Source organism: Rhinatrema bivittatum, chromosome 8, assembly GCF_901001135.1.
Source record: "Rhinatrema bivittatum chromosome 8, aRhiBiv1.1, whole genome shotgun sequence".
Taxonomy (NCBI): Eukaryota; Metazoa; Chordata; class Amphibia; order Gymnophiona; family Rhinatrematidae; genus Rhinatrema; species Rhinatrema bivittatum.
In genome coordinates, this window is record NC_042622.1 from 163,913,074 (window position 1) to 163,940,773 (window position 27,700).

At 44.9% G+C, this 27,700-nt stretch overlaps 1 protein-coding gene across 2 annotated transcripts in view; it reads left to right on the plus strand.

Moving 5' to 3' along the window:
* FOXN1 (forkhead box N1) overlaps nt 1-27,092 on the plus strand; it is a 69,862-nt gene extending 42,770 nt beyond the window's left edge. The window contains exons 4-10 of one of the 2 annotated variants that reach the window (XM_029612638.1): nt 2,420-2,893; nt 11,600-11,725; nt 15,372-15,499; nt 16,966-17,062; nt 18,652-18,859; nt 19,988-20,446; nt 23,448-27,092. In XM_029612638.1, coding sequence (XP_029468498.1) covers nt 2,420-2,893; nt 11,600-11,725; nt 15,372-15,499; nt 16,966-17,062; nt 18,652-18,859; nt 19,988-20,446; nt 23,448-23,713 — 1,758 coding nt within the window. In that variant the 3' untranslated portion in view covers nt 23,714-27,092. The remainder of the gene's footprint in view (nt 1-2,419; nt 2,894-11,599; nt 11,726-15,371; nt 15,500-16,965; nt 17,063-18,651; nt 18,860-19,987; nt 20,447-23,447) is intronic. The other variant, XM_029612639.1, reaches the window with a different exon arrangement.
* The last annotated feature ends 608 nt before the right edge of the window (nt 27,093-27,700 follow it).

Here is a 27,700-nt window from a genome sequence, read left to right on the forward strand (position 1 = left end):
CTTCTGCTGTCTCTCTAGCGATGGTCTGAAGGAAGACCCTTGCAGCTGGTTTGTACCGAAATGATAGCCATAGCGAAGCAAGAAACAGGAATTTTCATCCGAATTATCAGAATCCTGCAGCTGTGGCTAAGGTGTCAGGATAATTTAATCCCAGCTTTTGTGGTGGGTAATACCCCCTCAGGTAGATAAAGAACAACAGCAGCCAGATCCACGCCATATGGGAGATGCATGAGAGAATTCCTGACTAATATATCTGGATAATCGGGCATGTCCACCAGCAGCTTTTCTCCATAGCCCCACCAACATTTGCCACGAGGAAGACCAAAACTTATTTGGACTCTATCAGGAGCATAGTACCAGTAGTATAAAAATGTAACAACCTTTTCTTGGGTGATCACACATTTTATTTATTTGTTTATTAAAACTTGATAATCCACTTCTCATTAGCAAAGACATTAAAGCAGACTTCAGTAAAAGTTAAAACATCAACTTCACAACAATCATCCACCCAACCCCATCCCCTTCCAATTCCCACAAACATCATCAAACTACTCGCATCATCTGACAGCACCTTTCACTAAGCAGCTCGCCACTACTCCAACACTTTCCAAAAACGTTTCCTAAATTTTAAATACTGGCCTTCCCCACACAGCTCTGCTGGGAGCAAATGCCACCACGCTAAACACTTGCTTTCTTATGAACTCAAAATGTGCCAGCTCTCATGTGGGTCCATAGCCCTTTAGGCACTTAGCCGGATATTTCAGGGTTTCTGTATACAGACATCTCTGAATCAAGTTAAACTGTAAGCTAGCCTGGATGGGAAGCCAGTGAAGCTCGTACAGAATGATCCGTTTTTCCTCCCAGCCAATATTCTAGCAGCTGTATTTTGAAACAATTGCAAGCTCTTGAGGCCATTTCTTGGTAGCCTCACATAAAGTGAATTTCAGTAATCTAATCCATTCAATAATCTAATCCATTCGTAACCAAAGCATGAACAACTGTAGATACTTTGCAGCAAAATATGGTCAAAGTTGGTGAATCATACGTAAACAACAAAAGGTCGACTGGACCACTGCCGAAATTTGAGATAACTGAAAGTCTAATTTTAATCCCACATTTTTTTACCCATTCCTTAGGGGTAAGTTGGATCTGTGAAACAGAGGGCAACACCAGTGCCGACCTCTACCCAGTCCATAGGTCAAAAGCATCTCACACTTTTTGGGATTCAGCTTCAGTCTAGATTGCTGCTGCCAGTCTGCTAAACAGGCGCTAGTCTTTTCCCAGATAAGCCACCAAATGCATATCATCTGCAAATATATGGCAATGTATACCACAGCTTTCTGTCATAGAGAATTACCCTTACTTATTCCCTTCATCATTCTCATGGCCAATGTCTTTCACTCACATACGCTTAACTCTCTTCATGGGTCACCTAATGTCTCCGTTGCCAACTGGGAGAGCCTAGACATTAGACCTCTGCTAGAAAAGGGAGCTACAGCCAGATCCTCAGTTTCTGCCCTTCAGATGGGGCTTTCATAAACAGCTTTTCAGTTGCAGGTGGAGGATAAACTGTGTTGTATGTCAAATTAAAGCCATAAGGACGTAATCTCATGGTCACTCCAAAAAGAGAGGTTACGCCTTGTAAAGCGTACTGGTAGATTAGGGTTACCCCACAGGGAAGACGAGAGGAGATGGCCATTCTGTGCAACACATTTTTCCATGTGCACAGTGTGTCTGTAAAAAGAGATCCAGGAAGACAGGGGGAAGCCATTGTATCTATGCTAACCCAGTGCTTATCCCAGTGCTTATCCCAGTGCTTATCCCATGTGATGAGACTCTTCAGGCATCCACTTTTCTGAAGCAAACTTTTCTGTGTTTAGTAGAAAGAGAAGACCCAATTTTCAGTGCCAGCCAGTTAAGTTCAGACTTAGTCAGCCAAGTGGCATTGTTTGACTATCTGGGCACAGTCAGCGGCTGCCACATAGCCAGCTAATGTTTTATTCATCTAAAAAGCCAGCTAAATGAGGAGTGGGATGGGGTGGAGCTACTTATCCAGTTAACTTAACAGGATAAACACCAATATTCAGTGCTCTCTGGCTTAGTTAGCTGGATAAATGCGGGACAGCTAAGGTTTGCATTATAAAAGAGCTGAGTATATTCAGTAAGGTGGTTGGCCCACTGAATATGTTAGCCAAGTTATTTGGATACGTTTGTCCAGCTAACCTGTGCAGTTGGATACAACCATAAGCAACTTGCTGGGCAGACTGGATGGAGTGTTTGGTCCTTATCTGCCATCATTGCTATGTTCCTGTGTTACTCAGTCCCAGTAAGTCTGTCCATTGTATGTTACCTCATGCTAAATAAACTACTAGACAAACGCTGGACAATCTTATCTCAATGTTTGGTTTGCAATTTGCAGGACGATATCAGCTCCCACTGCCAGTCAAATGGTTCTGATAGTGGGACAGAGAGGGAGAATTTGGATTCTGAGAGCCCAGGTCCATGTTCTCCACACCAAGATCAGATCCAAGGGAGGACTCCTGCCAACCGGGTTCCACCCTCAGACAAGAACAAGACTTCTGCCAGTGAAAAACTCAGAAGGTACAGCTACGATGAGCCCACTGCAGGAAGCTACAGCAGGTTCGCCAAAAGCAGCAGACTCCCGTTCCATCCATACGAGAGGCACTTCCCAGAAGCCCACCACTCCTTCCTTCTTACTGGATGCTCTTTCAAGAGCATGGAAGCTGTGGAAAGCTTTGAGGAGATGTTGGGGTCTACAGACCCTGGTGAGTCTGAGCCATTCACACATGTTCCTGAGCTCGCCGCAGAGCCCCCATGGTGCAGATCTCTACAGTATCCCAGCACGAACCACGATCGCAGCACACAGATACTGGTAAGTTCCTGGGAGCCTGCTGGTTCTGGGTTTTCTTTAACGTGGTACAGCTAGCTTCTGGCTTTGGAATGTCCCTGGCACCTTTCCCTCTGTTTGGTTGGCTTTAAGAAATCTTACAGAAGAACATTTTCTGGATCTTCTTCCCTTTTCTATATTTGGTCCAGCATTTTGGGGTTTGTTTTGGGCACTCCACGGTAGCATTCAGTATCTAGCGTACAAATTCATTCTTTTCACAGTGCATGGGGTAGACCGTAGTGTCTAGGAGAGCCATGAAACCTGCACCGGGCAGTTCTCGGGGAGGGAATGAAGAGAAACAGAGGAAATGGAGGGTAGATCCTATGGACTGGACTTGCTCTCCAATTTACCCCCCACTTCCGGCTTTGTCTCATCCTATCTTGAATTCCAATAGAGTAAAGCACCGTTTTTTCCAGAATGCTTGGGAAGAAGGCCATTCCAGTTAATGGAATGTTTCTGATAAAATAATTTTAGGTGGGAGTTTTTCTGATTAATGGATCAGTATCTGCTGAATAATTTATTTTATTATAATGTATTTAAAATAGTTGTTACTCTGCAAAGTACTGGGTGAGTTACAAAGCAGATACATAAAAGCAATGAACATACAACGCCGATTCCTGCTGTGACTCCCTGCCTATCCTTCCCAGTTAATGGATTTTGGGATTAACGCTGCTTTACTGTGAAAAAAATATTTCCTTCCATTCATGGATGCAGAGTGATACTTAAAGCGGTCTTGAACCAGGAAATGTACTCCTGCCTTGTGGCATAAGCTAATTATTTAAATGAGGTAGGAATAATGAAATTCTAAGCACAAAAGTGTATTCTTATGGTCAGCTTCAGGGCCTATGCCACCCCCTGCTTCATTCAGTCTGTCCCACGCCCATCAAAAAAAGCCCAGTTCCCTCCAGCAATCCATATTTTTTTAAAACTGACACCCCACTAACGGAACCCATGATCAAGGGAAAAGTATTAGGTACCCTAAGCAAACCTTACAGCCTTGCACACACACACACACACACACACACACCCTCTACAGTTGCACACACACAATTCAATTATGCATTTATAACATGAAAAAAGAACATTAAAAAATACAGTCTTCTAAGGCAAAATATCACTTACAACATGCATATTATATTTACATCCACTGCTGTGGTGCCGACCAGAAAATCCTGCAAAATAGACACTTGGAACTCCTATGGAATTACATTTTTTGTAATGTGTGATGGGTGTGAGCTTGGCCCTCAGAAAGCCTGAATAACTGGAATTACCATTACACTACAGTAACCCCCCCATATCAAAGCAACCCTAACTGCCAGCACTCAAACAGTAACAACCTTATCTATGACAAGGTAACACTGCACATTTATTTTATTTATTTATTTAAAAACTTTTCTATACCGTCGCTAAGTTATATACCATCGCAACGACCCTAGAACACCAATACACCAATACATTTCCTATTAGGAAAACAGAACAAATCAGACTGCTATAGATCACTTCAGATAAATTATATGGTAACAGAATATCTCATCTCGGTCACACATGGAGAACATAGACACATCCTGACCAAATACAGAATAAAGAGACCAGAAAGTATAAATAGAAACATGCTAAGAAGAACTGGACTGGAACCCACAACAAGCCAGCCTCTATATGCAGAGCAACAGTGGAAAAACAGAAACATTACCATTCTTCATAAAACAAAAAATAAAATCAAGAAATATAAAACATCAATCATAATAGTAAAATCATAGTCATAAAATGAATAAATATTTCAAACTAGTTAACAAATAGAATATCCAAAATTTCCCAAACACCAATAAAATATTTCAAAACATACTGTTGAATAAAAAAATGCAATAATTAAAACATGTTCTAATATTTCCCTAAAAACAATAAAATATTTCAAAACAGTAGAAACATCAAATTACACCCAATAATTAAAACTAATAAAGATTAAAAAATCTCCTGCTATCCATACCTGGGATCTTTTGATTTCGAGCCATCTTGAGATTGTTGTGGATTGGGGAGGTAGGGCTCACAAATTATCTTCACATACATACAAATATTAACTTTCTCACACACTCTATCTCTTATACACATGCCTATGCTCTCACACACACTTACTTTCTTTCCCTCACAGTCACAATATGTATGTGTGTGAGCATGCCTGTGAGAATCTATATGTGATACATAGGCCCTCACAGACACACACAGGCACTTGCACACAGACATACACACATACACATGAACACAAGCTCTGACATAAACATACACTCAAGCTCACACACAAAAACAATACATGCATATGCACTCAAGCTCTCACATAGACACAAAAACATACACATGCACGAAGCTCTGACACACACAAACTCTCACATAGACACACACAAACTCTCACATAGACAGACTCTCACAGAGACACACACAATTGCACACAAGCTCTGACACAGACACATGAACACAAGCTCTGACAGACACACACTCAAGCTCTGACACAGACACACACTCAAGCTTTCACACAGCACACACACATACACATGAACACAAGCTCTGACACCGGCACACACATAAGCTCTCACACAAACACATACACATGAACACAAGCTCTGACACCGGCACACACATAAGCTCTCACACAAACACACACACACATACATGCACATGAACACAAGCTGCGACAGACACACACTCAAGCTCTGACACAGTCACATGAACACAAGCTCTGACACCGGCACACAACAAGCTCTCACACAAACACATGCACATGAACACAAGCTCTGACACAGACACATGCACACAGACATATGCACACAGGTTCTCACACACACACACACACACATGCGCCTTCCTTTCTCCAGGCCATGGTGGGATGGGCTCCACTACAGTCCCCTCCATCCTCTTCCTCTTCACTTTGGGCCTTGGTGGGGTGAGCTCCACCATAACCCCACCAGCCTCCTTCTCCCTTAAGTTCAGACCTTGATGGGATGAGCTCCACCATGGCCCCGTGGGCTACTCTTTCTATGGCCCCCATGGGCCTTTCTGCCAAGGAAGGGGGGGGGGGGAGCTGTAAAGCTGTGCACATACGTGCAGATAAAAGGGGAACCAGCCATGGCCTTTCTTCATTTTTGGCCGCTGGCGGATTGAGCTCCACCAGTGGTCCCACGGCCTCTCCTGCTGCCACTGCTGCCGCGGGCAAGTTGAGCTCCGCCAAGGGCCCCATAGCCTCTCTTACTGCCGCCGCCCTCCCAGATGTGCCACCCCATGCAAATGCACGGTGTGCATACCCGGTCATGCCGGGCTTGGCTAGATAACTGTGATGGGCAAGGGAAGCTGGCACGACAGCAGGCTCAGATTTCCCATTAGGCCATAGGGTTGTGGCTGGAGTCGCTGTGGTGAGAAGGTGTGAGCTCTTTTGAAGGGCAGGCTTTAGCAGCAGCAGAGAGATTGTAGAGTCACAACTGGCCTGCCCCTGCTCCTTTTAGGGGGTGGATCCCATGGGACACCTCTGCTAAGATTAAGCGGCGCTTAAGAGAGAGGAGGAAATGCCACTTTGAATGTAGTGCATCCTGAAGAGGAGCCTACCTCCCTCACCTGCACATCCCTCAAGCACACCTCCCCATACCCCACAGCCTAGCGGTGCCAACAAAATTAATTCTGCCTTGAACACTGAGCTGCCATCACAGGGTTTGCTAACAACTCAACTGAACAAGACTGTCCAGACCCTGATCTTCCACCTCACTGCCCCAACCTCCACACCACAACAAGAAGCCTGATAATTTACTTCTCTTAGTCCTAGTCTGCAGCTGTTTTACACCCTTTCTCAGCCCTAGTCTGTAGCTGTCTTTTCTCTCCTAGCCTGAGTCTATAGCTGTCTGTCTCCTGTCTCCCACCTGTAGTCTGTAGTATAGAGGATGTGAATGAAGTGAAGAGGCATGGGGGCAGCTTGCAGGAATGACGGCTACTACCTGGAGATTAATATCCTAATTAAATAAACATACACACGGTTAATGCAACTCCAACATTGCTCTATGCTTCAACGGCAAGAGGAAATGTGAAAAAAAAAAAAGGATTTGCATCCACAAAAATGCAGGGGAGTAGCTTGCTTGATACGGCAGTTACTACCCCAAACCAAATTAGTCTGATATTTGACTTTCAATGATATCCAGCATAGTTCTCTGCTTCAACGGCAGGGGGAATGATGAAACGATCTCTGCTTCAACGGCAGGGGGAATGATGAAAAGATTATTTATATTCGAACAACAACCAAGAAGGACTGAGTTGCACAGGCTGGATAAACATGCGTGGGAGTAGCTTGCTATGACGGTGGTTACTACCCCTAAACAATCAGCTAGATACTTCACTTAGATGCAGCTCCAGCACTGATACTTCACTTAGATGCAGCTCCAGCACTGCTAACTACATCGATGGCGGGGGTGGAAGGGATGGCGGGGTGGAAGGGAAATAGAACAAAAAGTCACTTACAAGGGACAAGAGAAACAGATAAGTATGGGGGGGGGGGGAGTGAAAGCTTGCTGGGCAGTCTGGATGGACCGTTTGGTCTTCTTCTACCATCATTTCTATGTTTCTATGTAGCTGTCTGTCTCCTGTCTCCCATCTGTAGTCTAATACTGTCTGTCTTTTCTCTCCCAGGCTGTCTGTAGCTCTGTCTCCTGGCTCCCACCTGTAGTCTGTAGTTGTCTCTCACTCTCTCTGCAGCAGTCTGAGGCTTCCTCTTCCCAAGAGTTCAGGTAGAGAAAATATAAGCAAACCCAGCTTAAGCCATCACAATTGGAAGAGAGGGGGCTGCAGTTAGGGAGTCAGAGCAAAGGCAGGTTTGGGATGCTAAAGCAGAGAGGAGAAACTTCAAAGTTGTGCAATGAGTTGTTAGACACCTTTCAAAGACTACAGCCTGAGGAAGAAGGAGAAGGCAATCAAGCCTTAAACGAGGACAGAGGTCACTTAACCTCACTCCCTCTATTTCCTGGCCACTGAGCAGATCTTTTGAGGAAACTTCCCAGGTAGACCCAAAGCCAGTCAAATGACTTCTAAAAAAATAAACTCGAAAGAGAATCGAAGCCAGGGTGAAACCCAGCACCTGGTGCAGCAGTTTATTCTTTACACGTGGCAGTTGGGAAGCACTTTGAGTTTGTGAGGCTGTGTTTGGTGGGGCAAAGCACGCGATTTTAAAGCTGGGGATGCAGGCGCACTATTCTGCACTAATGACTCCTCCCCCTCCCCACTTCCATGACCCCCGAGTCTTTCTCCTGACAAATGCCCCTTCTGCTTTATTTACAAGGTTAGGAGAGGAAGCTGAGAGGGTCACCCATACAAAAAGGGGTTAAAACATGTATGGTTTTGTTTTGGGCAGAGGGTACATTTTATCCCAGGTCAGGAGGGGCGGGGCCTTGCCCTGGTCCTATGCAGCCCTGCATTCGATGCTGCTCACATTCTTGTGCCATTTCTAATTAGAGGAGCCTTATTATTACCATCATTAATTATTAGTATTATTGTAATCAACCATCCAAGTGTTCTTTATTTATTATTGTCCAAGGTGGCTGCATATAAAAAAAATCTCCTTCACTCTGAGGCTGGACTCTGTCTCTTACCACATCCCATGGGGCTCTCTGACATGCTTGTGGCTTGTGGCATGGGGCTGTGGCCTGCCTGATGCCAGCCAAGGCTCCTTCATGCATCCCAAGTCATGGCCTGGAACCAGCTCACACCTTTCTCAGCTCTCGCTTTCTCTCGCTTTCTGATGCTTATTGCCAGGGATGATCTCAAAGCAGATTACAACCCAAATTCAAAGGTAACAATGTACTGTGATAATGAAAGAGCTAAGTAACACTTGTGCAGGTACAGTTACACAGAGACCGGGGGTGGGGAAACATTTCTCTTTGTAATGGGCAAGGCCCCACGGAATAACAGAAAGGGAGGTAGTTTGATTCCCTGGGGGGGGTGGGTAGCGGAACCTCATTCCGGATCTGGAGAGCAGAGCAGCTGAAGGCCCTCAGTCTTGTGCAGTTCAGTTTGGCAGAAGTCAGGGGTGGGAGGAGAGGATCGGACGCTTCTAGCAGGAATGTGGAGGGCAAGGAGACAGGAAAAGATACTTCAGGTCCTGCCTATTCATGCACTTGAAGATGAAGCAGCAGAAGATTTTAAGTTTGATCCTGGTTTCAGTCGGGAGCCAATGCAATTTGTAAAGGATTTGGTCCCTACCAGAACAATGGCTGCTATGTTTTGCACAAGTTAAAGTTGTTTCAAGGAGGTGAGAGAGATACAGCATGGATAAGTGAAGCAAGGCTGTGATAGCCGAAGAGGGACATGAATGAGACTCTCACTGCCATGGAAATGTGAGATCCCATCATGGGAGTGCAATCAAGCTGAACCCCCAGAATTCTTACACTGTCTTTGGGTTGACGGGGAGAGGGGGGTGTTCCTCCTGATAGGAAGTGTATCTGGCTCAGCCAGATTTGGAAGAGTAGAGATTGAGTTTACAATTGCCGAGCCACAAGACAGTTTTTGAAATTGGTGATGAGAGAGGATTGATCAGTTCCAATTTAACACGAAGTTGGATGTCATCCGCACATAGGTGACATTCAATATTGAAAGACAGAATCAGGTCGCAGATAGGACAAATGTAGGCACTGAAAGGGAACTGGGGAAAGAAAAGAGCCCTGCAATTTGCTGTTTGTTTGCTGACACGAGCAAATGAGTTCTATTGGAGAGAAAAGATTCAAGCCATCTAGGGGCAGTAGCTATGATGCCGATATTCCCTAGGCGCTGAATTTTAGAGGTGAAACTAACACAACTGCATAAAAAAAAAAAAAATAACAAAAGATTCTGTCTCCAAATCACTAAAGATCCTAAATAAAATCTCCCCTCCTGGCACACTCAGTCTGCCGTCAGGTCTGTACATTTTCGGCTATTCTATTCTCTCTCTGCTTCCTTTTCTCTGTACGTTATTTTCATGGATAACAGCACCAAGCAGCAGAGCTCCCCCATCGGTGGAAAGTGACTGCGTTTCCCCCCAACAGGGCAGTCATGGGGGGGGGGGGGGGGTTGGCAAATAGGGATAACCTGGGCCTGTCATTTTGGGAGGCCATGCACTACCATGGTACCCCCATCCCCTACACTAGAGTTCCCTGGCAGCGCTGCAGGGTCCCTGCCCTCCCCTTGCCCCTTCAGGCTGTGCCATCTTCTCTTAACCACCTCTGCCAAACTCCACTGGGCACTCTTCGTTAAAAAGGGGAGGGGGGGGATTGCTCCCGAGAGCCTCTCGAGCCCCCTTTCCAGCACAGTGCTCCTTGCAGCATATTTGTAGCTTGTATTATTTATTTCAAACATTTCATATTCTGCCTTTTTCTCAATCAAGTTATGATAGACTCACAAGTACTCTGCCCGTAATATTTGGGTGCAGTTACCACTGAATCAAATACCCGACAAAGCAGACACTTTTACTTCTCTGATGAACTACTGAAATACCCGTAAAAGAGAAAGGGAGAAGGCGCAGGCTTACAAAAAAGTGCTTTGATGAAAACAACGCACAAACTGGTTTCAGAGGGATATAAATATCACAAATACACAAAAACCGATATCACCTCAGATCATTACTATATTAATTTTCCTAACATTTTCAAACAGGAAAAAACCTCTCAACATTGAAAAATCTATCGAATGAAATTGTTTACCCACCAACAAGTTAAAAGCCCAATTGTGGGTGGAAATAACTTCAAGGAAAAGTTTTAAGTCATTTTTCACTAAATTTAATCACGCTAAAAATAGAAAAAATATTCACGGGTTGGAGGAGGTCGGTTTATGATTAAAAATTGCCACACATTGCTGGATGCGATGATATGAAATTGTATGAAACCTTCCTCTTCTTCCCCTAAAAATTTTCTTTTGCCTTGTTGGTGGATAAACAATTTCATTCGATAGATTTTTCAATGTTGAGAGATTTTTTCCTGTTTGAAAAATGTTAGGAAAATTAATATAGTAATGATCTGAGGTGATATCAGTTTTTGTGTATTTGATGAAAACTTCAGCATCCTCGCTCTTTTCACTTCGAAATCTGAACACAGAAAAGTAACTAACTAAGGCCTGGATTTTCTAATATCGCAGAGCTGTTTGAATCCCGTGGTAACGGGGGGGGGGGAGCGAAGCGGAGGGCAAGGCCTGCGAAAGCCGTCAGCGATCGTACCACCGCGGTGTTATCGCTGCCGGCTTTCGCACCCAATAGCGCCACCTTTTCGCCGCCAGCGAAGTTTCCGCCGTGTCCGCCCCGACGACGCCCCAACTCCTCCTCTTCCGGGGCTGACTCTGCCCCTATCTAGCTATCGCATGAGAAAAGGGATTTTTCGCGTGCGAAAAGTCCCTTTTCGCGAGTGATAGGGATAGAAAATGACCCCCTAAGTTAGGAGCAGAGACCTTTGTTTTCACTTTTTATTCTGTTTTGCCTGGGAATTTATCAGGGTTTATTACAACAAAGGCAGTAATCAGTGGGAAAAGTGACTCTCCATGTTTCCGGGTAAATATCATTTCTGTTCTTGTTGTAATAAACATTGAGACATTTCCAGGAAAAATAAAATAAAAACTAAAAACAAAGTTCCCTAACTATGAAGGAAGGCTGAGATTCAAGAGCTCGGTTTGATTGTGGGAAGCATAATGCTCTGCAGTGTTGTTGGACAGGGTTCTGGGCTGAAGCTGAAGGCAATCCCACCAGGGCTGGTGCCCATGCAGCAAGGCGGGAACGGGGCGTGCCGTTATCAGCCTCCAGCGCCGCAGGCATACAGCTCCAGCCAAGCCTTCCAGCAGGTACGTAGGAGACCAAGGGCCTGCACCTGGACAGGCGCTCACCTTTCTTACTACAGAAAATAGGAGAGCACCTTCTGAGCCAGGTAAAGTATCCCCTGTAGCAGCTGGGAACCTGGCTGGAATGAAGGATTTTATCCGATGAATTCTCCATCACTCTGCATCAATCAAAACGCTTCCTTCTGCAGGGTTCAGACCAGCAACAGTCACACAGAGTCTCCTGACATTTCAGCCACCTCATGACAACCTTTGAAAAAGCAACTTATGCCTAGATAAAAAAATGTTTTGATATATTTTTTGTAATTATTTTTATTAGATTTTTCCACTTATACAGCAAGACATCTTACTGTGGAAATAACTCCCATGTAAGGTTTTGACCCGCTAGACCCAATTCTAACTCTTAGAAAGAAATGCCAAAACTGCTCTTCTTGGTGTCTTTGCCCACTTACAGGGTCATTTATCATTTTGCTCTAAGGGCTTAATGCCTGTGTTATGGCCCTAACGTGTGTGAAAATGGGTCAGCTTATATCAGTGTAACAGGTTGAAGAGAACTATTGCTGGCGACAGACCTGCTCCACTCATTTCTCTTTACGATGGCATAGAGACCATGTCATTTTATGATTCTAGTTTGCTAATTTGCTTTGCAAGGGCTTCACGATGAGGTGGACTAGAAATCTAATACATGAAATGAAATGACCATGGACTTGGGTCCAGCCCTAGCCTTGGGGCAATGTATCTTTTAAAATCTTTATTAGGTCTTTAATAGTTTTTCCCAGTTGGAAATACAAAACAGGAACCTTTCAAAAGGACAGATCTGTCGGCACACCTTTTAGCCTTAGGCCTCTCTGGATCTCACACGGAAAGCCAGAATCAGTCACATGCAACAGCTGCAACAGAACTTGCTGCTGGGGATAAAATAGAAAAAGTGAACCTCAAAAGTCCCTTGTTCTTTTCTGGGTTGACCCATTCCGGTCTCCAGTTGCTGCAGCCATCTAATTATGGCCCTTGAAGAGAATGGGAGTGGGAGATTTGCGCTAATATCTCATAGCAATGGGGTATTTGGCACCCTGAACTGATCTTCCTGTAGCAGAAAAGGATGCAAAGAGGACCAAGGTGGCTGAAATATTCCTTGACTGTGCGATTACTGTTGCTCTCAAACTCCGTGGGAGAAGGCTTTCCCTATAGTACAGGCTGGTGGAGAATGACAAAGAATAGCAGATTAACACATAACCCTATATGAGTCATTTGGCTGAAATCCAGTTTCCAAATGATTGATATTTTCTTTAATCCTATGAGTGGGTAAAGAACAAAAACCTCCTCCTGATGAGTTTGATGCCAATAACATTACAACATGTTGGCATCAACTCCTTGAAACGTGTCTTAATGCAAAGTGAAAATGTACAAATAGCAAAAGCAGTGCTCTGAAGTTTCAAATCCATTCATCTGCAGGCTGAAGTCTGACAACTCCTCTCACCAACTTCTCTCAACCTCACCCATTTACCAGTTCCACCCAACCCTTCTCACTGACCCCACCCAACCCCTCTTACCAACTCCACCCAACCCCTCACCAACTCCACCCAACCTCTTTTACCAACTTGACCCAATCCATCTCACTGACCCCCTCCCACTCCTCTTACAAAACTCCACCCAACCCTTCTCATCAACCGCACACAATCCTCAACTAAACCCTTCTTTCACTAACCCCACCCAATCCCTCTAACCAACTCCACCCAACCCCTTTTACTGACTCGACAAAACCCATCTCACCAACTTTAGCCAATCCCTAAACAACTCCTCTCCCCAACTCCACACCTCTTTCACCAACCCCATCCAACCCCTATTACTGATTCCATCCAAACCCTGTCACCAACTTACCCAACCCTCTCACCAACTCCACCCAACCTCTCTTACCAACTTCTTTAACTAACCTCACCCAACCCCTCTCACCAATTCCACCAAATCCCTCATCAACCCCATCCCTCTTTTACCAACCTCTCCCAACCCCTTTTACTGATTCCACTCAAACCTTCTCACCAACCCTACCCAACCCTCTCACCAACTCCACCCAACCTCTTACCAACCAAGCACTTTTACCAATTTCATCTATGCTCACTGACCCCACCCAGCCCCTCTTACCAACTCCACCCAACCCCTTTTACTGTCTCAACTCAACCCATCTCACCAACTTCACCCAATCCCTCACTAGCCCCACCCAACCCCTTTTACTGATTCCACCCAAACCCTCTCACTAACTCTACCCAATATCTTATCAACCCTACCCAACCCCTTTTACTAACCTCACCCAACCCCTCTCACCAGCTAAGCACTTTTACCAATTCCATCCAACCATTTTCACTGACCCCTCAACTCCTTTTACCAACTCCACCCGACACTTCTCACCAACCCCACCCAACCTCTTTTATCAAAACTACTCAACCCCTTTCACTGATCACTCCAAACCCCTTTTATGGATACCACCAAAATCCTTTTATTAACTCCACCTAGCCCCATTTCTCTAACACCTGTTACTGACAGCACTCATCCCACCCAACACCTAACAACTCCATTCATGGTAATGTAGTAAATGATGGCAGATAAAGACCAATTAGATGAAGCAGTCTACCCAGTTATTGTGTTGTATTCCAGCTGTAGCGTCACTGCTTATAGGGTATCACCTATTCTCCAAATCACATTTCTTCCATCCTGGGCAGAGGAGCAGACAAGATCCAGCCCTTAGCAACTCCCACTTCCCTTTCATGTCTAACCACCAAGCTTCATAATAGTCTAACAGCCACCAAAACTAGTGTGGTTATTGATCAAATATCTGATTGCTTTGATTCTGTGATTGCTGGACAGCACTAAACCACCACAAATCTACTGGCATTGATGCCATTGGCTTCTGAGAAGTTTAATCCTTTTGGCATTAAGCAGGCTTACCTATGACTTGTGGTACCACTAGTTCATGCTTCTTTTATCTGTGCCTTGGTTTTGCTTCATCATCTCTCACCTTTGTCTCTGCTCTGGAGGGAGTAAAGGTTGAGTTGTTTGCAGTACTGCAACCACTCAAGCCTATTCCTATCACTGTCCAAGCATGTGTTACGTCTTTTACAGTACCAATTTGCACCAGCTATGCTGGGAAGTTATTCCAGAGATCTGCTACCTTCTCAGTAAAGAAGTATTTTTTTATGTTTCTTCCAACTTCACATCATGACCTCTTGTCCTTGAAGTTCTATTGAAAATTTTAATTTTCCCATACTTTATTGAAGCCTGTGAAGTATTCCAATTTTTCTATTATCTCTCCTGTTCCTGTCTTATCTCCATCGAGTGCATTTACAGGTGTTAAGCTTCTCCATAGAATTCATATTGCAAGTTTTGTATTTTTTTGGAGTCCTTTTCTGATCTGCTGCCTTTCTTCATCCATTCAACTCCAACCCAATCTCTCCTACCACTTCAAAAATATAACTCTAGCACACTTCTGCCTGAACTGATGAATTTGATAGATTTGGAAAACAGAATTGTGCACTGTACAGAGAAGTTGTCATGACTTGTCACCAGTCTCAGGATGAAATTCTTTATTTTCTAAGGAAAGCTCCTTTCAGCTGTTGACCCAATTCATTTCTCATGGGCCTTTCTCTTTTTGCAATATTAGTGTTCACAAGAACGAGGATATCCTGTGACTTACATCACATCTTCCCATTATCCGTATCAAAGGATCGCACCACAGGCCAGCCTGGAGTGTCAGCCACCTCCGTATCCCAAACCTATCTACTCCTACAGGTAACACCACTGCATTCTGATAATACCAGACTTGCTGTTTGCTTTACAAACCATTAAGTAATATAAAAAATGTCAGCTATTAATGATAAGCCTGAGCCGGTCTTTCCTAACACACACAATGGAGAGATGTATTTAAGCAACATGCTCAGATGAAGCTTTTGTACTGATCTAGATTTGAGGGGAAGAGGAGAGAAGAAATCTCTTCCAATGACACTTTTGCCAAGAGCATCCGCCTGGATCAGTCCGTAACAGGTGGACCCGGTACACATGCCCAGCAAGCAGTACTCTGCAGGAACATGGGGCAGTGAAGGAATGGACCAGGCAGTGCTTCAGGTGTCCAGTGGGCAGAACATGGGTCTACAAAAGGTTGGACCAGGCAGCATTCTGATGACTGACTGGGCACTGCCCCATTGATAACAGACTGTTGACCCATTGAGAAGTTATCTATATATATACAAAAAGCATTCTTTGAGCAAGTATATTAGATTTACGTGTGGGATGAAGAAAATGTTTCTTTGACTCTGCTTACAATTTTATCGGATATTACATTAGAGACAGAAAGTTGAAGAGAAGATATGTAGAAAGTTTGGTGCATCAAGAAAGTCTTCTACTGGTAAAAGATTATCAAGAGGGTAAAAGTAAACAAATTGAAAGGCTGCAGGAGACCATGCTGTGGGGGACTCTATAACAGTCTTCAAATGCTAAAAAGGGGTGGGAGATTACAAGGAGAATAAGGGTTGATATCAGTAGCTCTCCATTTTCATAGAAGCAATTGGATATCATTAGTTCAGTCATTGGGAAGAAGGTTCTAGCTGTGAAAGTAGGAATTAATTCCCCAGGAGGTGGGAGAATCTCCATCTTTGGCAGCTTTAGACACACCTGTGGGAGGATATTCAGGTACAAGGGTTCCTGCTTGGATGATCTTCAATTTCACAAGTCTCTTATTTACCCTGTATATTTGTCTTGACTAGATTGTATGCACTTTGGGTTAGAAATTGCCTGTTAAATGCATTTCTACAATGCTGCATGTGTCTAGTAGAGCCATAGTAGCAGTCCCTCCAGTTCAATCTATTATTCTATCAGTAAAGAATATCTTATAGTTTAATATTAAAGATGGTCTGGTTGACAGAAGAAACTTTTTACAGACAGACAATAGTTCTGCTTTTAGCCACTGAAGTCACTGATTTTGCATGAAAATCAACATAATTGAATTGCAATCCCCGCAAATAATAAAAACTCATAGGCACCACAGCAAATGTGCGACATCCTATAGGCACCATGGCATCTGCGCTGTGACTACCCACGGGCCCCATGGTATCTGCACTGTGACTTCCAATGGGCCCCACAGCATCTGCACTATGCTATTATGCTACCAGTCTTCTTTGTATTAGCACCAGAGCAGACGTGGGTAAACAATTAATCTGATACATGGAAGTGACATTCTTTTTCTCTCTTTGATTCCAAAGTATTCTGATTTTTATGGCATTGAAGAATAGCAGAAATGGAAGTCTGCCTGTCAGCGAGATCTACAATTTCATGACTGAACACTTTCCTTACTTCAAGGTACAGCACCAATACTTCATCTTTCAGATCCCATAATGCCGCATTCACCCCGTACCCCAAATCCTGGTGCTTACTGGAGGCATCCTGCCTGGGAAAGATCCATTTCATCTAAAACAGAGGCAATGAAGTCCTGCCTCTGGTGGCAAGGTGGAAAGGTAGTTAAAGTGGAATTATTGGTTCAGGTTATGTCTGAAGGAATTCTAGCTCTCAGTAGCAGAGGACATCATTCCCATGGAGCCAATGCAATAATGTGTGGGTCAAACCTGTGAGAGCTGAAATTCAGTGCAAAGTTTCTTAATGCACAGACTCAAAACTTTTTTACCTCCCAATGCTGTAAGCTAATGGTATGCTAATGCATTGGGAGTTTAAAAAGTGCACTGACTGGAAAATGTGCACAGAAACCCGAGTTAAAATGGGCAATCGGAGCAGGCTAAATGCACATTTAAAACTCGGGGAGTCTCTCAGCCATGATTTATGTGCACAAAAGTGCTTTCAGTGTAGAAAATGTGCTTTGTGTGCACCAAGCATGTTTTGTGCACATAAATCCCGATTACAAGTCCTGGTGCCAGGACTCCTGCGTCTGCCCATAGACTGACACAAGTCCTGGAAATTTTCCTCCACCTCAGACCAGGAATGAAATTTCCAATGCTAAGAAAACCTGCGTTAAGACAGCGCCCCTCTCTGCATTGGGGGGAGGGGGGTTAAGAGCTAATGCCTTCATTTACATGGGATTCTCATGCGAGGGTGCTAAGCAGGATTCACAGTTTTACATGCACAGTTTTGTGCACAAAAATTCTTGCTGCATTGGAAGTAACATTTGCACATTAAACATGTGTACACAACTGCAGGTAAAACTGTGGCTCTGCTGAACACAGCTTATTGCATGGGCCCCCCATGTGCACAGGAAATACCCAACTTATCCACCTTCTCTGCTACTGCACATCCATTCTGCAGACTTTACGCGAGTTTGGCTTTTGTGCATACTCCAGCTGCTGGACTCCTCATATGGCACAGCAAAGCGTCAGAGCTTCTGCTTCTTAAACCTGAAGAAAATGTAGATTCTTTTTTCATAACCCCCCCAAAGTTAGACAAAATGGATTTAAGGTAAAAGCAGTTGTCTGTGATTTGTCACATATGATTCACATCTCTGTGACACCACAGACCACTAATGCAACATCTAAAACTCAGCAATGGACCCCAGGTAAATCCAGAGTGCTTTCAGCACAGCAGATGAGATTTCTGAGGCATGGAGCTTGGTTGGGGGGCATAAGACAGGAATTTATCTACAAAGTTAAAATAACATCAAATATTTGGAGAGTTGGGCCCCTGAGAGCAGGAGGCCCATAAATCCTGCTGGGGCACTACAGGTGATGAACAGCAATCACTTTCAGTAACAAGGGGAGACCCACGATGAGCCTGGTTAGGAAAGCTCTCTGGCCAAGAGTCAGAATGGCTAATGCAAAGCAAGGAGATGGGCCTGCATAAATTTGCTTTTGCAATGATTTTTGCTTTTCTTTACCTCTGCGAGCCGCCTTTGGCGGCCTGTCCCCGTATCCAAAATTTTAAAATAAGTCTCTTTGCCTCTGCAGACGGCTCCAGATGGCTGGAAGAACTCAGTACGTCACAACCTGTCCTTGAACAAATGTTTTGAGAAGGTGGAAAACAAACCTGGCAGCTCTTCTCGGAAAGGCTGTTTGTGGGCACTAAACCCATCCAAGATTGATAAGATGCAAGAGGAGTTGCAGAAATGGAAGAGAAAAGACCCCGTAGCTGTGAGGAAGAGTATGGCAAAGCCAGGTGAGCAGGTGGCAGATGTATGAGCCAGGCCTTCCCAGCTGGTTGTTCTGAGGAAGAGAGCAGGAGATTTACTGAATGGAAAAGTGTTTATATCCAATTACCCTTTAACAAGAAAGGTAGCCCAGTGACTAGGACTTTGCAGTGCTAGACAGCATCCAGACCCAATTCCTGGCACAGGGCCTTTGCTCGTTGGGCTTCTAGGCATGCTGAGGCAATCACATTTACAGGATCTGGAAGGAGGGGTGTCAGCCTAGGGCGGCAAACATTTAGGGGCAGTAGGCTGGCTAAAATGTGCTGCCTTTCAGCTCTGTTGAATTTCAATCAGCAGAGAACAGCGCTCGGTTACCCTGTAACAGACCCTTGCACGAGATAGGAGAGTGAAAGCGCAAAATGTGCCTAGGGGCAGCAAAATCCTAAATCCGTCCCTAGGTGTGGGCTGCTCCACCTGCCGCTAGTTCAGGTATGGCTCTGAAGGGAGGGCCAGTCTGCCAGCTCGGCTTTGCAGTTCCTACAGCAATAACAGGACAATCTTTCCAATATAGTTATTATAATTATATTATTAATTTTTACTCTACTTATTCTTTTTCATTTTTCCTCTCCACTATAATTATCTCTATTATTCTATGTAACACAATTATTCTTTTATTCTTCACTTTGTAACTGTTTATCTTTTTTGTTGTATGTGAACCGATGTGACGGATATGACTGAATGTCGGTATACAAAAAAACAAATAAACAAATCCTGACACCGACTTACACAAGGTGCTAAATAATTTTGCCAATTACATGTCAGCATGTTCCTGCAGATGAAAATCTACAAACCTACAGCCTGATTTACAAAGGCTTTTCTCCCATTCTGTGTCTGTGGAAAAAGGCCCAAGGTTGATATGAAGGCCACTGTAATTCACATTTAAGGAGAAATTGTTTTACCCTTCAAGAAATCCACTTCCGTCTACAATGGCCTGTCATTAATTAGTGTACGGAAACAAGTAGTCTTTTCTCCAAGTCATTTTAAATCTTGCAGTGACACAACTCAGATTCCCATATAATGCCACAATGGCCTGCACTGTGTTGCCTCCCACCTCATGATCAACTATCGGTTATGTATTTATCTATTTGCTTTTTCAGAAGAACTTGACAGATTGATAGGTGACAAAGCTGAGAAGGCAAAACCTCCAGTTATGACCTGCAGTGGCACCGGCGTGCCCTGTTCATCGGCTCCTGTGCACTTGTCTTTCCAAACATCCCTTTCTTCCAGTATCCCAGGCTCTCTGCATGCCAAGTATCAACCTGGATGTCACCCGTCTCTGTGCTACCCATCAGCAGCACCACCAGGCTATCCTCAGATCCAACAACATCCCGGGGTCCCCCACAACCACTTTCCACCTCTGGAGACTCAAGGTGAACCACAATCACAGTACAGCCCCCAGGACTCCCCTCTGCCAGCTCACAGCCCACCCCTTCACAGCATAAAGACCGCAGCAGAGCACTCCCCAGGCAGAACAATGCAGGCCACTCTGCTGGAAAGTGACCTAAGTAATGACATCGATGCTCTTAACCCTTCCCTTACGGACTTTGAGCTACAAGGTAAGCATCTCAAGTCTCAATGCAATTTATTTACTGGCTTACATGCTTATTTGCTTTCTCCGCCAAAGTGTATTTCAAATCTTTTTCAGCGTTAGCCCCAAAGCTTCTGAGGAGAACAGGAGCAATAGTCAGATTCACGTCATTAAGTCTCTTCCCCAGGTTTAGAGGCTGTGGTAATCATGTCCCAGGTGGTCACCTCTTGAGAACAAACACCAGTGAAATTCATTTTGGCCCCCTCTCCAGTGTGTGTGCCCTGTTTAGGGGAATTAGCCAATCAAATTGCTCAATTAGACCTTTACCAGAACATAAGGCCTCTCTAATCAGGAAATGAATGCCAGTCAGAGGTGTTTAAATGCAGACCATAATATTTAATCTTTTGAGCATCATGTCAGTGGTCAAATACCTCTCAGAACAACTTGTAGTGTGACAGCAGCACAAAGAACATGGGGAAAGATGCAAAAGCTCAGGTGATGCTGTATGTTACCAAGTCAGGGTTGCTATGCCCGGGGAGGGGGGAGTCTGCCCCTCTGGTGGGGGGCAATCTGTAGCCTCTGACTAAAGGATTCTCATTAGGATGGTAGAGGGGAGGGGGGCATCAACTCTCCAGTTAGCTGCAGATGAGGGATCATGGCACTGTAGTCCAACAAGGCCTGGTTCTGATTTGAGCTGCAGACCTAAAGGAGACTGCCAATTAATCAGTAAAGCTGTCCCTCCACACATTTCTAAGTAAAAACGAAAAAAACAAAACAAAACCATGTGTGAGTTTTCAGTGCACACTGTGACCATGATGTGAAAAACCCAGTATCACTGCAATAAGTACAGTGACTGCAGTGCTAGAGTCAGATCCCTTCCATCATCCCCATCTGACCTGATGTCACTTCTGTAAGTACAGCGACTGCAATACCAGACTTTGATCCCTTCAGTCACCCCGACCGACCTGAAGTCAGTTCCATAACTGCAGTGATTGCAAAGCCAGATTCATATCCCTTCCACCATCCCCATCTGACCTTCTCTTTCAGCCATGACTTAGGATGAAGCTCCTTGGAGCAAAAATGTTGTAAACAAGAACATCATAGAATCGAAGATGGTCATCCACACCTGACTCCAGACAAAGTCTGCTATATTTCCAGCATCCCAGAAAATAAGTCTATCCTGCACTTAAACTCCTGCAGCGACACAGATTCCCCTACTTCCCTGAGTAGCTTTTCCCTCACAGACTGAACAAGTTACGCACATTGAACTGCAGAAGTAGGCTCTGTCTGGCACATTGCAGGTATTAAGAAGAGCATTAACAGTAAGGGGCCGATGCAATACAGAGAGCTCAGCCAAGCGCAGTTTAACCCATGCTTGGACGCGCATCCACAACCCCTAATGCTGTAAGGGGATTTGCGCATCCAAAACGCACGTCCAACCCCCCCCCCCCCCCACAAAACTAATAGCGCTCATCTCATACAAATGCATGTTGATGAGGCTATTAGCTATTCTCCCCAGATCCCCCCTAAAAATGCGCACACGTCCAACAGCCTAAAAAAGTGTACAGAAAACATAAGAACATAAGAAATTGCCATGCTGGGTCAGACCAAGGGTCCATCAAGCCCAGCATCCTGTTTCCAACAGAGGCCAAAACCAGGCCACAAGAACCTGGCAATTACCCAAACACTAAGAAGATCCCATGCTACTGATGCAATTAATAGCAGTGGCTATTCCCTAAGTAAACTTGATTAATAGCCATTAATGGACTTCTCCTCCAAGAACTTATCCAAACCTTTTTTGAACCCAGCTACATTAACTGCACTTACAACATCCTCTGGCAACAAATTCCAGAGCTTTATTGTGCGTTGAGTGAAAAAGAATTTTCTCTGATTAGTCTTAAATGTGCTACTTGCTAACTTCATGGAATGCCCCCTAGTTGAAAATACTGCTATTCTGTGCATCCTCCAACTTAATATCAAGGTTTAAAAGAAAAATGTGTGCTGGCAGTCAGATTAGGAAAAAGACGCTCAATTAATGAGAGTCCATTTTCCTAACCCGTAGCTGCGCACAGATTAGGAAAATGGACACTTGCAAAATTGAGCGTCTGTTTTCCTAACCCACTGACAGCCACCTGAAGCCACCTCTCCTGGGCACCCACTGCCAAGGATGTGCTAGGGGCGCACATTTGTCCCTAGTGCCTCCTTGGCAGCGCGGCCCTTCATTTAAATATTCAATCTCAGGACCAGGAGAAGTGCTGGGCGTGTATTAGGAAAGCGGGCGCTCAACACTGAACGCCTGTTTTCTGCGCTCAGTTTTTGCATCGGCCCCTAACTCTGAGAGACTGAGATTGTACTAAACATAGCCTGGCTTATGAATGAGGTTCATTCTGCATAAACAAACCCATTAGAGAAGCTATCCCTAATGATTGAAAGAACTTCCCTCTCCCAACTGTAATTTAAGTCTGTTACTTCTTGGCCTATCCTGTGGACATGGAGAACAACCAATCTCTGTCCTCATTGTCACTTTTGTAGCTAAAAGCCATAGATGTCCCTCTTCCCCCAGCCAGGATCCAGGCCTCTAATTACTTTCAGAATGCCCCAGGTTTTCTCCAGTGCCTCAATGTGGGGGCCATAAACCAGACAGAATATCCACTGTAGTGTCTTACCAGTCGGATGCTTCTCAGAGTAATAATAGCAATGGCTAACCAGCAAATGCACCTGGGGATAGGTGGAATAAACAGTTTCTCCTGTGTGCAGGACAATCTGTTAAAGGTTTCCACTCAGCTAGATTGCCCATCTCACGGAGACTATAAGAGATCTCCAGCTTGACCAAATGTTTAGCAGGTTAGAAAGAGGTGTCCCAGAGGAAGACAAGCACAGAAACTGCAGCTGCAGATGCACACCTCAACTTTGCCTTTTAAAATGGTTTCCCAAGCCTAAGGGGCTGCTTCTTAGCTTGCTTTGAATACAAACAAATCTCTGTAACAGCCAATGCTAAGGAAGCATTTGTACTTGTGTTTTCTGCATAGGAAATCTTTGGGAAGAGCTGAAAGATGACAGCCTGGCTCTGGATCTCATTGCATCATCCCAAACACCTCCCCACTGCTTTCCCTCTTATCTAAGCAATGGCTTGAATGGAGCCAGCAACCACGAGCCAAGCTCAGGCATGGACCCCTCACAGGGTGGCCTGGCAGATCTGCACCTCACCACCCTTTACTCCACCTTCATGGACCTGGACACTGCACCCACGCCTTATCTCAGCACTGCGGGATCCAAGCCGGTGGCTCTGGTATGAAGCAGCATCCGCCTCCCAGCATGGAGCGGGCATCGCCACCTGACCCGCGACAAGCTGGAACGTAAAGAGGCCTTAGCCCGGGCCGCGCCGAGCGAGGCACTGCCATCCAGAGAAAAAGCAGAGCTTCTCAGGAAGGAGGATGGGGGGGGGGGGCAGCTTCCTCGCAGCAAGATCTTCCTTCACCCAGAAAAATCCCACACCAGACACGGCCCTCCCAAAGAAAACTGGACTTAAAACTGATTTTTCTGTTTTACGTATCGAATGACTGAGAACCACTGGAATATTTATTCCTTCTTTTCATTTCATGCAAAAGAGCTGCCCAGCAGTAGATCAGCTGTGGGCTAGCAGAGTGCCACATTTGGTAAGGTGTCTGGCTTACAGGACGTGATTGAATTATACTTCCGTACGCAGCGCAGCTAAAAAATATCAAGCCAGGACCTGCAGCACACATTTCAGGAACACAGGAGAAAGATCACAGGACATTTGCTACTCGTTCCGAGGCAAGGCATTAAAAGGGGAAGGAAGCACTGTCGTTTTTCACACGTGAAGGGTTTGGGCATGAGATATTCCTTTGCTGCTGAGTTTGGGGTGCGATAGTCTCTGGCAGGTGGCCTGGTACCTGTTTGCCTTGGGGGCAGGAGTAGCTCCTCTCCTGTCCTGTCAGCCTCCTCTCCAGGCAGGGTTTCTGGTTGGATTGGGGCAGCTGAGAACAAGTACATTTTGATAGGCACAACAAGCCATGGTGGAAATAAAAGTTCCTTTCTGTATATCTCTTTGATTGTTCTTGCGGAGAAAGATGGTAGAAGAGCTGCTGCATAGAACTGGGGCCAAGTCCACGGGCTTCCATGCTAAACGCACAAGACTGGGAGGGTAAAACCAATTTAATGTCAACACTATTCCTGCTGCACCAGAGGGAGCTTATGGCAGCACAGGCCCTAGGGCTGTGGTTTGAATATTTTGAAGCGTTTTGGGATGGATGCCTTAGCTTTATTTCCACTTCTCTTAGATCTGGTAAACTTGCTTTTCTTTCATGGCAGTGAATTGTAGAAAGGATACATCATCTTAGTGCACACAGGTGGGACTCTTAAGTCAGAAAACAAAATATAAAACGCAGGGTTATGACTGGGATTTGTTCGGGCGCCTTCAGCAATAGGTTCAGGGAGATAACATGGATCTCACATTATTGTATATGAGACCTTCAGTATTACTCCTGAACAAATCCAGTGCACGAGGACACTTTAGAGACATTAAAAGTTCCTTTCTTTCCTCACAGAGATGAGGTGTAGCCTCGTGATTAGAGCAGGGGGGCTGAGAAACAGCAAAGCCAAGTTCAAACTCCACTGCTACTTGTTGTGACCTACAGCAAATCACGTCACCCTCCATGGCCTTAGATTTTGAGCTCTCTGGGAAATACCTGCAGTATCTGAATGTAATCTGCTTTGAAGTACCTGCAATGCAGATTATTTAATAAGTAAGAGGAATGCAAGTCAATTGTACCCTGTTGAAGGATGGTAGGGGTTTCTTGCTGCCTCCAGATCCCACCAAAAGGGGACAAGTTACTAAAAAGTAAAATAAAAACCCCTTTGTAGAAGCATCGATCCCACCTTGGGGTCCAGGTTTCCCAGTGAACGAGGTGAGTGAGCTCCTGCAAAAATGCGCAGAACAGTGGCAGAGTCCAGGGAAGTAAGGTGACCCTTAAAGCTTTCTATTCAGCCTGAACCTTGCTGTAAAACAGCTGGCTAGAGAGAGGGGCTGAGCATGGCTCACGGTGCTGATACATCATTCCCTGGCCTGAGGCCTTCAAGCACTGTTACCACCACTGCAAAATGGGATAGACACAAGCATCCCCTAAGGAAGCCCCCATCACTTCCTGCAGCCTGCTGAATTTCTCTGGCTGGCCAGGAAGTTTTCAGCTCCAGCCCTTTGGAGAATTTGGAACCTTGTCTTTCAGTAGCACATGCTTCCTTTGCATGGGATTTGGCAGGCACTGTGCTTTAGTTTTCTCTCACACTATCTTCTGCCCGTTGTTACTATAGCATTTCAGACTCCTGCCTTTAATCTAGCGCATTATGATCCAGAATATTTCAAATCTCTTTTAAACTGGACCTTTGCAAAACTACTGCGGATTGCTTTGTACCATACATGTGAAAACAAATGCTTAACCGTTCATTCATTTAACTAGATTTTACCCACCATCTTCATTAGTATGTACAGCAGTTAATTACCAAGCACAGGCAGACGTGGCTCAGATCACAGGCTCGTGTAGAGAAAGCTAATAGCTAAAGACTGAGGGCGGGAACTTGTCCATTCTGTGTCAGTTCTTCTAATGTTTTTCCAGACTTACTGCTGTAAACCCTAACTTAGTGGATGTCTCACACCCTTAGAGCTCATAATAGATTTTGCCTGCTTGTACCTTTGATGTGTCATCTCCAGTCTTTGAAGTCTCTTCCGCCCATAGGTTTCATGGTTTTGGTGCACAATAGCAGCCCTGGAGCAGTAATGCCAAACGCTGGTCCGCAGGTGCCAGGAAAGCTCAGCTATCCACATTAACCTGGTTCTTAGATTAAACATATGCAAATGGCTCCTGAATATTCATTGGGGGAATGCCGGGAAGGCCCTCTTTAGACTCAGAATGTTTTCTGTGCAACTTTCAGAAACTTCCAACATGTTTAGCACTTTGGAAAGAAAAGGAATGATTCTGAAGAGGGATTGTAACAGAGAGGCCGAAACAATGTTTTGTAGGCAAAAACTGAGAGGGCCTAGGCCCTCTGATGAGATGGGGCTTGAAATCCAAGTTCATTAGCATTATTAAAGCAGGTCTCGAGGAGCTGCTTTGGGACAGTGACCTGGCAAGCACCTCTAACAGAAATAATAAAGGTTTCTGCTTCAGACTCAGTGGTGCTTGGTTGTTGTGGGGGAATCATGGTTCCACTACATCACAAATCAGCAAGAGGTTTCATTGCATAGTCTGAAATTAAATCCTCTAATTTTGATGCAGTTATTTTCCTTGTATGCTCAATACCCAAGGATTAAAGGCCAGGAAGGTGCATGTAGAGATACAGGGCGGGGCAGGGGCCTCCGGCTTGCTCTGCACAGCTTCCTATACAATTACATTTAACATACAATTCAAAAAATTACTTCAGTTAATAGCTGCTCAAAAAATGTTTCATGCAAAAAAATAAATAAATAAATACATAAAATCAATCAATCTGTGCCAACATAGAACTGACGGCAGAAAAGGACCAAATGATCCACCCAGTCTGCCCAGCAACTTTATGCCAGTATCTGCTGCACTGTGCAGGTTACCCTCGTGCTTAACAGTTTACCAGACCGTAAATGTCAGGGCCCTCGGATGCTGTTTGAATCCAATTTCCCTTAACTGTTGCCATGAAAGCAGAGAGCAATGTTGGAGCTGCATCAAAAGTATCAGGCTTACAGGCCACTCTCCTGGGCACGCGATTCAGGAGGGTGGCCTATGGAAATTAGGGCCCGCGGTAAAAGGAGGCGCTAGGGACACTAGCGCATCCCTAGCGCCTCCTTTTTGACAGGAGCGGCGGCTGTCAGCGGGTTTGACAGCCGACGCTCAATTTTGCCGGCGTCGGTTCTCAAACCCGCTGACAGCCACAGGTTCGGAAAACGGACACCGGCATAATTGAGCATTTGTCTTCCGACCCACGGGCCGCAGGCTGATTTTTAATTTTATTTTTTTTTTACTTTTGGGACCTCTGCCTTAATATCGCCATGATATTAATTTGGAGGGTGCACAGAAAAGCAGTTTTTACTGCTTTTCTGTGCACTTCTCCGGCGCTGGCAGAAATTAACGCCTACCTTTGGGTAGGCGCTAATTTCTGAAAGTAAAATGTGCGGCTTGGCTGCACATTTTACTTACTGAATCGCCCGGGAATAACTTATAGGGCCATCAACATGCATTTGCCTGTTGTGCTATTAGTTTCGGGGGGGGGGGGGCCTGGACGCGCAATTACCCCT